Source organism: Rhamphochromis sp. 'chilingali', assembly GCF_963969265.1.
Source record: "Rhamphochromis sp. 'chilingali' genome assembly, chromosome: 12".
NCBI lineage: Eukaryota > Metazoa > Chordata > Actinopteri > Cichliformes > Cichlidae > Rhamphochromis > Rhamphochromis sp. 'chilingali'.
This window is the reverse complement of record NC_137939.1, coordinates 10,641,321-10,656,464: the sequence shown is the minus strand read 5'-3', so window position 1 is coordinate 10,656,464 and position 15,144 is coordinate 10,641,321. Positions and strand designations below refer to the sequence as shown.

General features: G+C 41.2%; 2 protein-coding genes across 2 annotated transcripts in view; one reads left to right on the top strand and one right to left on the bottom strand.

Annotated features, from left to right (window-relative positions):
- Positions 1-14,135, bottom strand: part of spen (spen family transcriptional repressor) — a 28,614-nt gene extending 14,479 nt beyond the window's left edge. The window contains exons 1-3 of the mRNA XM_080899789.1: positions 13,567-14,135; positions 10,465-10,785; positions 3,583-4,197 (exon numbers count right to left, since the gene is read on the bottom strand). Of these exons, the coding sequence (XP_080755915.1) occupies positions 3,583-4,197; positions 10,465-10,785; positions 13,567-13,649 (1,019 nt within the window). The 5' untranslated portion in view covers positions 13,650-14,135. The remainder of the gene's footprint in view (positions 1-3,582; positions 4,198-10,464; positions 10,786-13,566) is intronic.
- The window catches only part of slc25a45 (solute carrier family 25 member 45), a 69,476-nt gene that overhangs the window by 30,570 nt on the left and 23,762 nt on the right, over positions 1-15,144 (top strand). The window contains exon 2 of the mRNA XM_080899798.1: positions 2,058-2,182. The gene's annotated coding sequence lies outside the window, so the exon portion shown is untranslated. The remainder of the gene's footprint in view (positions 1-2,057; positions 2,183-15,144) is intronic.

The window sequence follows — 15,144 nt, the reverse complement described above, 5'->3', positions numbered from 1 at the left end:
CGCAGCCACAGAAATTATTTTGTCCATGAAACCATAAAGCTGCACTTTCTTTTTGCCTTATAGTCTGATTTGTCATAACTTCTCCGTTTTGTGGTAAGCTTTTCTTTGGCTGTCACTTCTTCACCCTGACCTGTCTTATTTGGCTCAGCAGAACTGAAATGCTTTTACACACGCACTCACATAATTTCAGCGATTCTCTGCGCGATCAACCTCTCACATGTTTAAGCTTGCTGCGGGAGATTTCCCTTGTCATGTTTGCATAGTAAGCTAACGATTAATAAGACGATGTCAGAGGAATTGGTGCACAAATTATCATCACTCACAGATCAGTGCTGTCGCTCTCTATACACAGTTCACGTGATTGCAAAGTGAAAGCAAAAAACAAGCGCAAATTCAAACGCGACTTCAATATGTCACATATTGACAGTGGCTCACCGATGCCAATGACATAATTACCCAGCTACATTTCTGAAAGAATGCAAAAGCATTGACATATATTTTTCCTACAATAGCCCGACGGGCAGGGAAGAGATAGAATTTTGGTAGCCCGACTGAAAAAAATCGCTAGCTCCAGGACGTCGGGCTAGCGATATTGCAAGCCCTGTATCTGATTGAGGAATCACTCATCTTTGGAAAAGAGAGTTTATTACAGAGAAATGGCTCTTTCCAAAATAAAAGCTATACTATCCGCTTCTTCTGGGCTATATTCTCAGCAGCATAAGGAGAATCATGTGCTAACAGCTGTCTAAATGACTCGGCTAAAGTTAGTAGCATGCTTGTTGTTTTTGTCTTTGCACTAGGATGATGTTGGCGTAAATGTGCAGTCATATTCGTTGTGTTCCCACTAGTGCTTTCAGGTTAATCTCGTTGAAATGACCTTAGCGCCACAACACGGCAAATCTCCGTTAACGAGCTACCGCCGATCGCTCCGTGCATGGGGCTAGACGGCCAACACGTTAACGAGCTAACTGCGCTAACACACTAGTTCACACCAATGTAATTGAGCATTGCATGGCACATCCAACATACTGTTTTACTTTAGTCCATGACTCGCTTACCTTCAGGGTCATACGTCACATGAAAACCAAAATAATTCCAAACGCCAGATCTGAATGAGAGTGGGGGAGGTCCATGTTAAAAGGAGAGCTTAACTTCTGTCTCGCTAGCTTGCCCTGCGCTCTTCCTTCTGACTATGCTGTCTGTGTTGAGCGCTCAGTGGATCTGCGCTGGACAGTGCAGCCTAGGCGGAGTAGTCGAACACAGATTCACTGAGCGCTCAACACAGACAGCATCGTCAGAAGGAAAATTGATAAAATAAATTACAAATGTTGTATTGTTCGATACATATGCGTACCGAACCGAAAGCACTGTATCGGACGGTTCAATATCGATACGATTATCGTTGCACCCCTAATATATATATATATATATATATATATATATATATATATATATATATATATATATATATATATATATATATATATATATATATATATATATATATGTGTGTGTGTGTGTGTGTGTGTGTGTGTGTGTGTGTGTGTGTGTGTGTGTGTGCCAGAAAATGCCAGAAATTACTACTAGTGCACAAACAACAACAACAGTTAATATATGACTTTTTTTAACACTGCTTTAAATAAAAGACCTAATATCCAAAGACATGGTTCTGTCTAAACTGAAGGGAACTGCAAAATTACCAAGGTTAAACATTGCCTTTTCAAAACTATGCATAATTTATCTCCACATTTCAGATTAAATATTGTATATACAGATTTTCATTCTGGAAAAAAGAGCATATGATGCATTGTGAACGTGTCCTTCCACTGTTTAAAAAAATGCAATGGCTCCCAAATGATGAGAAAAAACACGCCCCTCTCCTCCCAGTTTCACATTTAGATGCTGCATCGAGTTATGAGTACAAAAACATTTGTACATGAGTCGCAAAATTCATGGCTGCCTCATCCACCTTTTATTTCAAATGATTCCCATGTCTGTCTCAGCTTTCTAGGCCCTCTGCTGTTTGTTTCCTTCTCACTTTCTCCTCCTGTGCTCAGACACTCCCGGAAGAGCTGCTGACGGAGCCTGGCCTGTGGGAGTGGGCAGGCAGCCAGCATTGGCCAGAAATTTCCAGTTCCAACTGGATCTCACGGAGGGGGGGAGCCATTACCCATACACAGAGGTAGGCAGTGAGAAAAATATAGCAGCCGTCTCCTGAAATTTCCCCATAGCACTTCCTCATCAAACCACATGTGTCGCTACATGTCGTTAAAAGCTGTGGACTCTGCTGTGTCCAAAGGTGATGCCGTTAACCCCTCTCCAGTATGTTTATTTATGCGGTGGAGTAAATCCTCTTGGGCAGACATGCTTAAAACGGCAGGATTCTTCTCCATTTGATTTACTTGTAAATTTATAGAAACTTGGATGAAAATACAGTTACCACAAATAAAGCCACATACGGCAATGCACAAAAATGAAACTGACATCACAATCACAAAAATGCACACACAGCATACCATGAAACATCGAAAGTCCACATATCCTGTGCCATTATGGTATGAGTCTAAGCTTTTGTATGCAAATAATTCGACCTGTGGTTAGGTTGTGTGAGAGGGTGTGTGAGATCAAACTACCTAAACCTTACTTTATTTTTAAACTTGTGTTTTGGTTTTATTTTGGACAAAATGAGTACTATATTTTACCAAATGTATCTTTAAAAAAAGACTTAGGATAAGTTTAGCATGTAAAGTATAAAGGACCTGAATAACACATGGATCCATACTGAAACCAGACTCTATCGAAGGCAAGCTAGCTGTAAACGTAAAGCCTTCCTAGCAGAAATAAAATGCGTCTCAACTTAATCCAGTTTATGTAAAGCAGTTCAGGTCAAATCTTAACTACGTAACAATTGTGTCACTAAAGGTATCAAAGGTCATTCTCCAAGTTTCTTTGGCTCCTATCAGCAAATAAAACACGGGCAAAGTTTTAAAAACCAATGAGGGAGGGGGACAATCAAGTGTGGAGTAATATTCCCCGTCATGCCGTGTTTGTGAAATGTATTTTTTTTCTATCGTGCAGACACTTCTCTGCAATTGTCACCTTCCACCCATTGTATCTCCTGCTGGGCGGAGCCTCTAGATATGACACAGTCTCTAAAACAGAAACAACGAGCCTAACTTTACAGGTTTGGCCACAACACTGTGTCTGTCTGTCCACACATACACATGCTAGTGAAGAAAGCGACATAAAGGCAAAGTAAACACAGCTTCCACATAAATAGGTGCCACCTGTTCTATAAAGAGCCTATGCTAACGAATGACAGAAGTTAAATGCACACATCTTGCACAAGTCCGAATTTGTTTGGTGTGGGTGTGAAAAATATTGCGCAATCCATAGTTACAGATGATAAAAACATAAGCTGAAGAAACCGCTTTTTTATTGAACACAGATAATGACGGAAATATGAGTTCATTTCCAAGTGCAGAGGCCAGTTTGGATCCAGAAGGCCACAGACTGGGATGCACAAAGGTAAACAACAGCACATAAGTAGAAATATTGACAGAAAGATTAAGCTTCACTCACCTGCCACTCGTACTGCTGCTGGTACTGCTGACTGAGTCTGAACTGGAGGAACGGCTGTGAGAGCCTGACCCACTGTGGGAGCGTGGAGGACGAGTGGCCTGACTCGCCAGTCTCTGAGGAGAGGGATTTCGTGAATGAGTCGAATGTGGAGACCGGCTACGACTGTGGCGGTAGGAACGTTCCCCACGCCGACCCCTGTCCTCCCGATACAGGTCCCTGTGAACCACACTGGCCAAAGTAAAGGGTTCCCGGGCTCGAGACTCGTAGCGAGGCTCGGGTGTCTCAAATCGACAAGGGCTCCTGCTGTGGGAGCGGTAGAAGCCAACCCCGCTGGAAGTAGACCCTCCGCTTCCTCCCGTTGTGGCCCCTGAAGATCCACTTGTTCCGGTGTTCCCAGAAACGGCACTAACTATAGTTCCACCGACTCCTGACGGCACAGTTGTACCACTTCCGCTGGAGGTACCAGACCCGCTCCCAGCTGTGCTTAGAGTTCTCTCCCTCGCGTCACGGTAATAGTCTGTTTCATAATGCCGCTGACGGTCAAAACTGCTACCAGTACGCTCGTGAAGTCCATAGGCACTGTGATCGTACCCCCGATCCCGACTTTCAGCGGTCCTAACAAACATGAAGAAACAACAAGTTATATTACAGTTACACTTTGGGCATAAAAAGATAGCTGCTAGCATCAGACAGTGGACAAACAAAAATTAACAGGTGTGTCTGGTGCGTTTGTCAATAATTGGACACATGGAAAGATTGGGCAAAGTGTTTTGAGAAGGGCCAAGCTAGTTTTTCCCCCCATCTTAAAGAAAGCACTATACCAAGGGGATTAAAGTAACAGCTTGAGGAAACTGAGCATCAAGTCTGACATGTTTTCATGGCCAAACCATTTATGGCTTTCAGATGGACTGTATCAGATTCTTCTGCGACCAAAGCTACACTAGAAATCCTCTTTCTAGAACAAGAATGCTGCTATCGGACTGTTTTTCGTGCATTTCTGTCAACTCCAAGGTGTTAATATAAGCTTTATGTTCATTCTTTTTTAGATATATCAGTAAATCAACATAGCACACTAACATTTTCAGCAAAAGGCATGCATCTGATTTATAACAGAACAGAAATCTATATTATATATCAGAGCTACCTTAATAACAGGAATGGCAGATTATGTCATTATAGGCTGTAAAGTCCTACTGGTCTGCACACTATAACAGAAGCCACTTCTAAAGGCGTTTTATTAGTCAAGCCTGGATAAAGGTTTTCGAGGTAACTTTCGAAGAGCCTTTTGTTTATATCGTTACACAATTTGACACTACTTGTTCCTCTGAAAACTGAATCTCCTCAGTAGCATCTTTTGTGAAGACGTACATCAGAAACGGCCCTGAAAGGACATTCTGTTCAGACCCGAACACTCGCTTTCTGAATAAAGCAATCAGAAATTAATTTGGTAATACGACCGCTGTGTCATTACAGCAGTCGTATTACCAAACTCGCCATAATGAGCGGGACAGGGCGGCAATTACCACCGTTTGAATTCAGATCAAATTATAATCAGCAAATTAGCCATGATGTTCCGACACAGGGCAGAATATGGTTTAATATGACAACAGTTACAAAACTTCATTATAGTGCTTCTGTAGATAAAAAAAAAACACGGCGTTTATTCTTCTAGCAAGTTAAAATCAGAGGATGGAAAAATAGTTAGATTATAGAGTCAGACTTTAGAAAGGAAAAAACTGCGAAGTCTTATTTAATTTACTGCAAAAACATTATATTCATATCTGTGTAACAAAGGTATAACTAATCAAATAACTAATCAAATATATGTCTAGTCAAAGCTTCATAAAGCTAGTGTACTAGTAACTAAATAATACTAGTAACTGTATTTGCTGTATGTGTGCACAGTCTGTTCATAAGGCTGAAAAAAAGAGAGAGGAGAAAAAAACAACAAACATCCATATCATAAAACTGAAACATCTTGAGGTTGATTTTGTGCATTGACAAAGGTCCCATAGTTCTGGTGCTTTCCAGAACCTGCACTACCTTCTTCTCTCCTCCCCTAACATTTCCTGCCAATCTCCACACTGCACAACTCACTGTCTGAAAGAAAGAAAGCCTCATGTGCAAACTATACAAATGTTAACAAGACTTGAAAAAAAAACAACATTATCTCATTTTATTCCACAGACTGACTTTTTAAATTTCCTAAATGCAAATCTTTTGAAAGGTTTGGCCCAGCAGAATTTTTTTATGCTTTTATCTATTTGTCTAAAAATGTGTTTATGTAAACATTTCCTTGCTTTTTTATTTGCCCGTAGTTGAACTGCATGGTCAAAAAAAAAAAAAGCTTCATATTAAAGGTAATTAAGCAGTGTCAGGGTTATGAAACGGTCATGAATGAGTTTTGCTTCGCAACTGGTTCCTTATGTGTCATCACACGTTTAATGGTTTTACATTTACAGTTTTTCAGTGTTCGTGCTCTAGAGCTTTAAAGTGGGGATTCCACTGCAAGTCTTCTATCACTTGATTTGGATCATTTAATTAGTGGAAATTCTTGCACAAATAAAAAATGTCAGTTTAATGAAATCTGGTGATTCAAACCAAACAGCTGACCTAACGATCTGGATTTCTTTATCCACAACTGTAGTGAAATCGGCTGCCTGCATCTCAATCAGATGCTGCCTGCATCTCACTGAGACGGCAAATGGATTAGACCTGGCGTTACAGAAGGCGTCTGCAATTCCTCTTAAAACATATGACACAAGCATCTTTCCTCCTCACTGTCATTTGGTAAATGATGCTGAAGATTAGATTAGGTTTTTCTTTTTTGGCTTTGTTCCCAAATCTGGCCATTACACCTGTGTTCAAAATATTTATGCTCATACTTTATTGCTATATTTAAGGTGACCCCCAAACATCCACTTAAACCTAACCCTTTGTATTAAATTCATAACCCATTTTAACATCTTCTGTGCACCATAAAGTGGCAAACCTGGAAATATTCATCAGTGTTAAACCTTTGACATAACCAGGTAGTAACCAGGAAGTCATCCATGAAGTCTTTTTGCTAAGGGTCGTAAGACTCAAGAAAAGACTGTATGCAGCGTTCACACTGCTGAAAATTCTTGAGGGTAATTTAAGTTTAGGAGACTGACACCATGTCTGTATTTTGTTGCATATACATAAGAGTAGAGCAGGTTAGGAGAAAATACTCTTTCAGCTTATTTGATTTAATCATCTGTGTGCTGGATTCATGAATAACATCTATGCTATAACGATGTCGGCTGTGAAAATGACGGATTACCTTGACCCCTAGGTGCTCTCGAAAATGCTAATTTGCTGGCGCAAGGCTCACTGCTCAACAGATACCTTTCAATTTCTCTTCAATTTCACTCTACACAAATCGGCTTTTACATTATTCATCGAGCTTAAAAATAATTCTGTTAGACTTTCTTGACAGAATTTCCATCAGTGTTTGATTATTATCTACTGCGGAGCATGCTAAGCACCTGTTTTGGGACACGTGAATAGCATAATTATGAGGAGACATGCCAGCAGCATGACAAAACGCTGCCTTGTATGGAGGCTCCGTCATATGGGAGCAACGCATGCACATCCATTTAAAATCAGTATAAGAGGTTAATTGTTAAATATCCACTTTGCAGTACAAACAACAAATTGAATCTAATTGTTGAGAATCTCTTTGTCTTGCAAGCTAGAACACAAACTACAGAGCTAGGGTTTAGCGATATCTAAATGTTTAATTTAATTAAAAAGAAAATTTTGAAAACAACAAAATAGGAATATTTCTTCTGTTAATCTAATAACTGGAGGTCACTTCACCACTCAGTGAGTTGCACGATTACATAGAAACATTACATACATCTCTTTTGTTAAATTGTAAAGCTTCTATAGTATAAGTGGCAGAGAAAAGCCAGAAAATCTAACAAACATTACAAAAGGAATATCCTACATAAAAATAATATTCAATGTGCAGCGTGTGTTTCAGGAAGGATTGTAGGTCATTTTTGTAAAACAGTTACTTAAAATATTGTTGCCACTGTACTGTTTCTAGAGTTTAAAATGATATTTAGGATTTCGATTCTTGTTTTAAAGCTGACAAAAATTCAGATATTCATTTAAAATGATCCAGAGCTGACAAATGACTACAATTTTCTTTCGCTTGTCACTCTACCAACATTTCAATAAGAACCAAAATTAAATCAGCAGAATTGTAATATGTAAATATGTTGTTTTGGGTTTTTTTTAAGTAAAATTGATTTTATATTAACTAATATTTACTAGCAACTGGTCAGAAATGAAAACTAAAAAGATTTCTGACAAACAAGGTAATATAAGCATCATGGTTCATGGACCGAACATGCTTACGTGCACATTCAGGGCCCAGGCAAATAATTAAATCAAATTAATCAAAGCAAAATTAATTAAGCAATAAATATATAAACAAACTAAAATCTTAAAGTGTGACTGTAACAAAACTTGAATTAGTGAAAAACACAAAAAATTTATTTGATCTACATCACTTTTTATTTCTTTTCCTTCTATTTTACTGCATTTAGCCATTAGGAGAATCCCACCCCCACACTTCACTGCATATTTCTTTAATCATAGGTATGTGACAAATACTTGAATTTTGAGCATTTTAAAAGATTCTGTAGTTTTTCTTATGTTAAAATATTAATAGTTTATATTAAAAAACATCTTTACAATGATCATTCGTTATAAATATCAGCTGCGTTGTGAATTCTAAAGAGGAGAGAGGGCTGGGGGAAGGAGTTGAAGGTGGGGTCAGATCAGGTGAGAGGCAGAGCAAAGAAAGCAATACAGGTAAGGTTCAAACTCACAGGCAGTAATAATGCACCAGCTATTTTGGTTAGTGTGGAAAATGGAGAGAGACAGGGGTTCAAACTAGGGGGTTAGAGAGGACAGCTAAAATGCACAGGGCAGGACATACCAACCTTTTGAGAGAGTGGTAACTTGACCTATTATTCCAAATACAATTTTGGGAGATAGAACTTTGTGAGCAAAAACTGGGCAAAAATGTTGAGTGGAGAAGGGAAAAAAATGAAGAAAACTAGTTCACAACAGAATACGTAATCCTCGTCTTCAGCACACGGGACCTCATGAGCACAAATGAGTGGTAGTGTCTGTTTAGTTAAAACAATGAGGACAACTTTGGCCTTGTAGAGATCCATGTTAGGATGCTTTGTGTGCTGGAAAATGTCCGAGTCTAAATATCCATCCAAACAGGAGTGAAAAAAACAAAACCTGTGTTGTATTTCAGTCCGATGCAATAAATACATGATATCCAGGAATCCACCTTTAGTTGACCAGTGATTCCCCAACAGCAATGGTTGATGTGAAAAATTAAGTCTTGCGTCTTTTGCATTAAGTCCTGCACATTCCACTTTGGCCAACACCGTTCACAGCAACAAAGTAGTCAAATTCCTTTTGTAGAGGGAAGGAAATATGGCCACAAAAAAGTTAGGAATGAGGAAGATGTCACATGAGTAATCCAAGTTCTTGTTCATAGTAGCACCATACTCATCCCAACGGTGAACAACATGCATAACAGTTCAAAACACTGTTGGATGTTTATGTCTGCCTTTTCGCTTTCAAGCAGAAGAGAGTGCATGCTGTCCCAGCCTGGACAGAGTCAATATCAAACACTGTTCATAGGTGCAACGCGCTGCTGACACGGTGTAATTGTATCCAAAGTTTAATTATAGTTCCACATTTAGGAAAGAAGGAGGTAATCCAGAAATTTGACGTAGGTTATCTCCAATAGCATGGATGGTAGCAATTTTCCAGTCACAATTTCCAGCAGTCCTCTTTGCATTGTATGATCCAAATGTTCGCTTTGCTCATCGAGTCTGCAAGTCTCAGTTGTTGGAAAGTTTAAAAAGAAAAAAAAATCATCTCCACAAAAATAAGGCGGGAATAAAAGTCTTTTGCTCACTTGTTTCTGTTGATTCTACTGAGTCGGATCACCAGTAGAGGTCTCCCAGCACTCAATTTGTAATGCCCTGATTTTAGACATAATCCCAAACAAAATGAAAAAAAAGAACCAAGAAAGCAACCCATACCTTTAGAATGACCGCATATCCTTTAAGTACTGGGCCAGAGTTAATCCAACAGTGGGGAATAAATATCCTCTGTAGATCCTCCACATGACTCCAGCCCGCGACAGAAGTGCACACCTCAGTGAGGTGGGCATTATAACTTAAAGCCAAATTAGACTAATCCAAACAATGGTGTTCTATACATGTAATGTGTGCTCTTGGTTGTTTGGTTACATGATGAAAAAGGGGTGATATTAATCCTCCGACAAGGGCACGTAACTCCAGATTAGGGGAATCCCGGGGATGGCTGCTGGACCACTCTCTCTTTTTCTCTCTTTCCCCCACTCTGTATTCTCTATCTTTCTCTCTCTCTCTCTCTCTCTCTCTTTCCAGAAATCGCCAATAATCCTGGGAAATTTTACGATATCCAATCTTTGCCCCGTATTTTCCTCAAATGATATTTCCACCTCACAGAGATGCTTAAAGGTCACAAAGATAATCCCCAACAGCCATTTAAACTACTGACTATCATTCAACTATCAGATACACTTGCAAACGTGCCCTCGTTTTAACAAAAATATCTTAAGTGTCTACCTGTAAGTAGGAATCCAGGAGCGCTGGCTGCGCTCTGAGGAACTTAGAAGGGATTCCTATTAGATTTCATTGTCGAACACAAGCTCATTTTCTCCTCTTTAACCCCCAAACAGGTAAATGAACAGATGGTGAAAGATGGTTGGAGGTAAGGTGTTTACCAGAAACTACGGTTCCCCCTGCCTTCAGAGAAACTTTGTCCACTTACCCGTCTAGTCTGCGTTCATAGCGTCCATCTCTGCTGTGAAGCGACGTGGGGGGCCCATACACGGCCCCCCCTGCCGCCCTTGTGAATCCTGATACATCCCGGCCGCGAGAGCTTAAGGACAGACTATCGTCCAGCCCCCTCGCCGCACTAGGAATTGTTCCTGGTTCATTGTAATCAGTGCGCAGGTCTCTGTCCCCCATCTTGTTGACAGCATTGTGAGCCTTCTGAGCACTTTTAATGTCCACAAAATCCACAAAGGCCGCGACTCCACCTTCTGATCCCCGCTTGGGCAGGACCTTGACACTCTCCACTCGTCCATATCTAAAGTCAGAATAGATTAAAAGCATGGTTACCACCAGGTTTGCAGCTGCAAATGTGTTGCATAACTTTTTAGGAATGTTGAAAAACACACAGGGTTCTGCACAGTCCTGAAATTGACTGTGCGTACATGTGCACAAATGTCTGTGGCAACGAGGGAGATGAGGCAATTTTGCTACTCTTACTTTCCCTACTGTGATACTTTCTAACACGGCAACAGTAACCCAGCAACTGGACTTGAAACCCTGCCACATTGCGTGTTAATAAATGCATAGATTTTCTAAAATTAGCATGTTTTCCGAGCAAAAGGTGCTGCCACGAAGACACAGCTACTGAAAAACACACAGATGAGGTTTGAGCAGTTTATACAGCGATGGGGTTTCTTTAAGAAATTCCTCATTAATTTACTGATTTATTTATTTACACACACATATATATATATATATATATATATATATATATATATATATATATATATATATATGTGTGTGTGTGTGTGTGTGTGTGTGTGTGTGTGTGTGTGTGTGTGTGTGTGTGTATACAAGACACACATGCAGAGTATATTTATATTATATATTATAGCCTATATTTATTTTTAAGGTGTAAAGGGAGTTATAATTGCTGAATACACCCTTTTCAGTCTTGAAAATGACAAAACACCTGATGAACTGAGGATTCAATTTTGGGATGAGGAGGCTGTTACAGAAAATTTCTCCCACTTGAGAGTTAATAAGCTGTTATCATCTTCTATAGCCCCCCCGCACCACCACCAAAAAAATGGGTCTTTTAGCAGTGTGATTTTTTTTGCTGTCCAAGACAGACAGTAGGGTGATCACAAAATTTATTGGCATGCCAGTTCCCAACACCGAACAGCCCCCGACGCCATTTTAGAAAAGCTGTTCACACTGCTTACTCATTCTGTCGTCCCCCATCTTCAATGACTTCTATCACACATTGGGCTGTCATGCACCTGCATACCCTCGCTACCTCTGGGTTAACGCTGGAGCTGATGTAGCGAGCTGAAAAAAAGGGGGGAAAGGGCTCGCCAGCACCGTTCCCCCTACTGCACAAAAAAGAAAGAGATGCTGCCAGTCGCCATCCCCCCCAAACATAACGTTACGTTGTACTTCAAACAGGGGGTTATGTAAATAAAACGGTGTATATAGGTAGCTCATTTTTACTGCTGCTCTCGGAGGCTGCACGTATTAGATACGAGCCATATTTGTAGCTGAGTCTCTGCATCAACCCACTGCAAATAATAAGACCGCGAGAGGGCAAAGCACCAAATGCATATCATCTGTTTTTATATTTCATCCAGCTGTAGGTTTGGATGAGGGTGGGGGAGGTGGGGGGTGCTGTGGGACGAGTATGGCTTTCGGTTACACTGTGGTTATTATGGATTAATGTTGCCATTTAGCAGCTTTCATCCGATATGGCGACGCCCACACAGTGATAATAATTAAAAATCCAAAACAACAACAATAAAAAAAAAGGTCTCATATGGGCAAACTGGTGTTTTTGGGGCTGTCTGGTTTCCAGCATATGAACGGAGACGCGGGCTGCTATTTCCTTGACAGCCGAGAGAGGAGAGAGGCGAGAGCGCGCAGACAACCGTGAAAGCCACACGCAGGGAAAAAAAATAGAAAGAAAACGTATTTAAATCATTGTTCAGCCCGAGGAAGATAACAAAGAGCTAAAGGCACACAGTCTCCAGCGGCTCGCTCTTAACCAAAAGTAGCAATGGAGCTCAGTGCGATTATGGCAGGCTGCATTACAAATATACATGTGTGTGCGTGTGTATACATGGATATGCTGTCTGATCTTCCCTGAAATCAGATCACGCTGTGGGCTGTGCGAGTCAGCGCCGTTTTAACAACCATTTTCTGTAAACACTACAGCGTTACAGCACTGCACATCTGCTCCGCGGCACAGCCGAGCCCGGTCAATCACAGCCAGTTTGCCGCGGCGATGTTGCAGCGTGGACGGCGGCGTGACGGTGTCACCTTTCGGCTTCTACAGACTTGTGTTAAGATGTAGGAACGGAGCAAACGGCACGCTCTCATAGATGGGTGCACAGCGTGCTAATACACCGCGGTGTGTGTGTGTCTGTGTGTGCAGGTCTGACTGGAAGCAGTGACCTGACAAACTCACAGAGTCGAGTCAGACAGCAGAAGCAAACACAGAGACTTTATGGTGTCTGCCGGAGATGCGGGCACGTATAAAAGCACGGGGCTCTCCGGGTAGACTGAACTTTGTTTACACTGACTGTGCACCACAAAAACAATAAACAATAAACAAGAAAAAGCCCCTTCTTTACGGTCACCCGGTGGAAAGGTACGCTGCTTAAAAGTCAGCCTGCTTAAAAATCAGCCTGCTGGCAATGCGCACCAGGAAGACGTAAGAGGGGTGAGTAAAGTTATCACCTAGCTCGACAAGTTAATAAGCGTGTCAAAATGGCAAAACCATATGTCCGCTGGCTGCTTGGCTTGGGCTGGCTGAGGCGTGCTAGCAGATTTTGCTTTTTCGTCTCAGCTCAAACGCAGGAGCACCGTGTGTTGTTGTTGCTGCTCGGATTGTGTGTATGGAGAGAGAGAGGGGGGACTGACAGCACAGTTGCCAAATGGGACTTTGCTACAGGGAAACCTCCTGCTTCATCCCGACTTCTCTAAAATGTGACACAACAGAGAGAGAGAGATGCTGGACGTGCACCGCTCTTAACATTACAAAACGCGCACAAACACACACACACATACACACACGCCGCTCATTTGTGTTTCTACTCACCGCTTGAAGTGCTCAATAATTTTCTCCTCTCGTACATTTTCGGGTAAATTTCCCACCCATAAATGTCTGGTTTCCCGGACCATACTGTGTGCTCCTGCTCCCCGATCATACAGATGAGTTTGCTATGTCCGTTTCTCCCCGTGCAAAATACAAAAGCTCTGCAAAATAAACGGCGGACAAGAAAAAAGATGCTTGGCGCAAATCATTGACTGCTCGTTGTGGCCCAATGTAAACCATTAGGCTGTATCCCCGCACGCTGTTTGATACTCTTCAGTGTTAAAGCGCGATCTTGCACCTCATGAACGCGCTCCGGTCTGTTCCCGTGACTAGGCGCGTCCCTGACACCATGCGACCTTTGGGTGTCGAAAGAAAGCATGTAGCTTCCTAAAAAGATGCAGCAACTTCGCTTGTAATGAGAGGCACACCGCGCAGGCGTGGCTTTGTGTGTGAACTTCTTTTTCCCCCCCCGATGAGACGGTCTTTCACCCCTGCGCATGCGTGAGAAAACCCCTGGTTGAATGGTGGTGCTTTGACATCTGCAGCTTCACAAGATGATCCCATCAGTGGCAGTTAAGTGTGGCAAGGTGAATCATCCTGCGCACAGCACACAGTGAGCCCAAGTTTGGTATTTTTATGTTTCAACGTTGTAATAGTTCAGTTGTTATCAAAGCACAGGCAAAAAAATGTCACCCCATAATTGTAAAGTGAGCCATCAGCTCACATGTTAAAAAGTTACAAAAGCCTTCAGTGTTGTTCCCTGTCACTTAGCTGGTTGGCACTCATTTACCATATCCAACTGCTGGGACTTCAGATCACTGCTCTGTTTGTCTGCACAACAAATCAGCAGAAACAGCAGTAGCTGCAGTCCAGTCATTCATAAGAATCAGGAGACTAGATGCACTCTCATTCTAATCACAGGTTGTGTTGAAGTTTTTGACACTTGAAGCGGAAACTTGCACACAGGAAACAGGAAACTGAAGGACAGCTGTGGGCTACTCTGCATGCTAATAATCTAACATGAATGTGCTGCAAGTTAATCTGTGACCAACTTATTATAATAAGTTATAATAAGTTTAAGAGATTTTTTTTTCTCCTTAACTTGAATTAGTGTGAATAATATGCTATGTCTTCCCAACACTGGTGGGATGTTTTAGAGTAGACTGCTATCTGGAACAGAACAAAACACCACAGGAGGGCCTTTTTGTCTCGTTCAGTTGGGTTCAATACACTTTCTGTTTATCCCTTTAGTTTTGCACTTAAGTGTGTGAAAACTGAAACAAAAATGTTTCCACATAAGCTGATATAAGGCACTGTTGCAAGGAAATAGGGGAAACCACATAATTCATAACTTATGTATGACAGAAAATAGTTTGCTTGTCAGTGTGTCAAGTGAAATTACAGGAAGTTTAGGTGGATTTTCATGAGTTTCATATTTTGACAGATATGAAACTTATGTGGGAAACTGTTCTTTTGTATGGAAAAGATCAACGTACTGCTAGATCAGTTAAAAAAAAAAAAGAAAGAAAAGCTGAGGCAGTGACACAATAAATAAAATCCCCAAAATTCAGAATCCCCAAG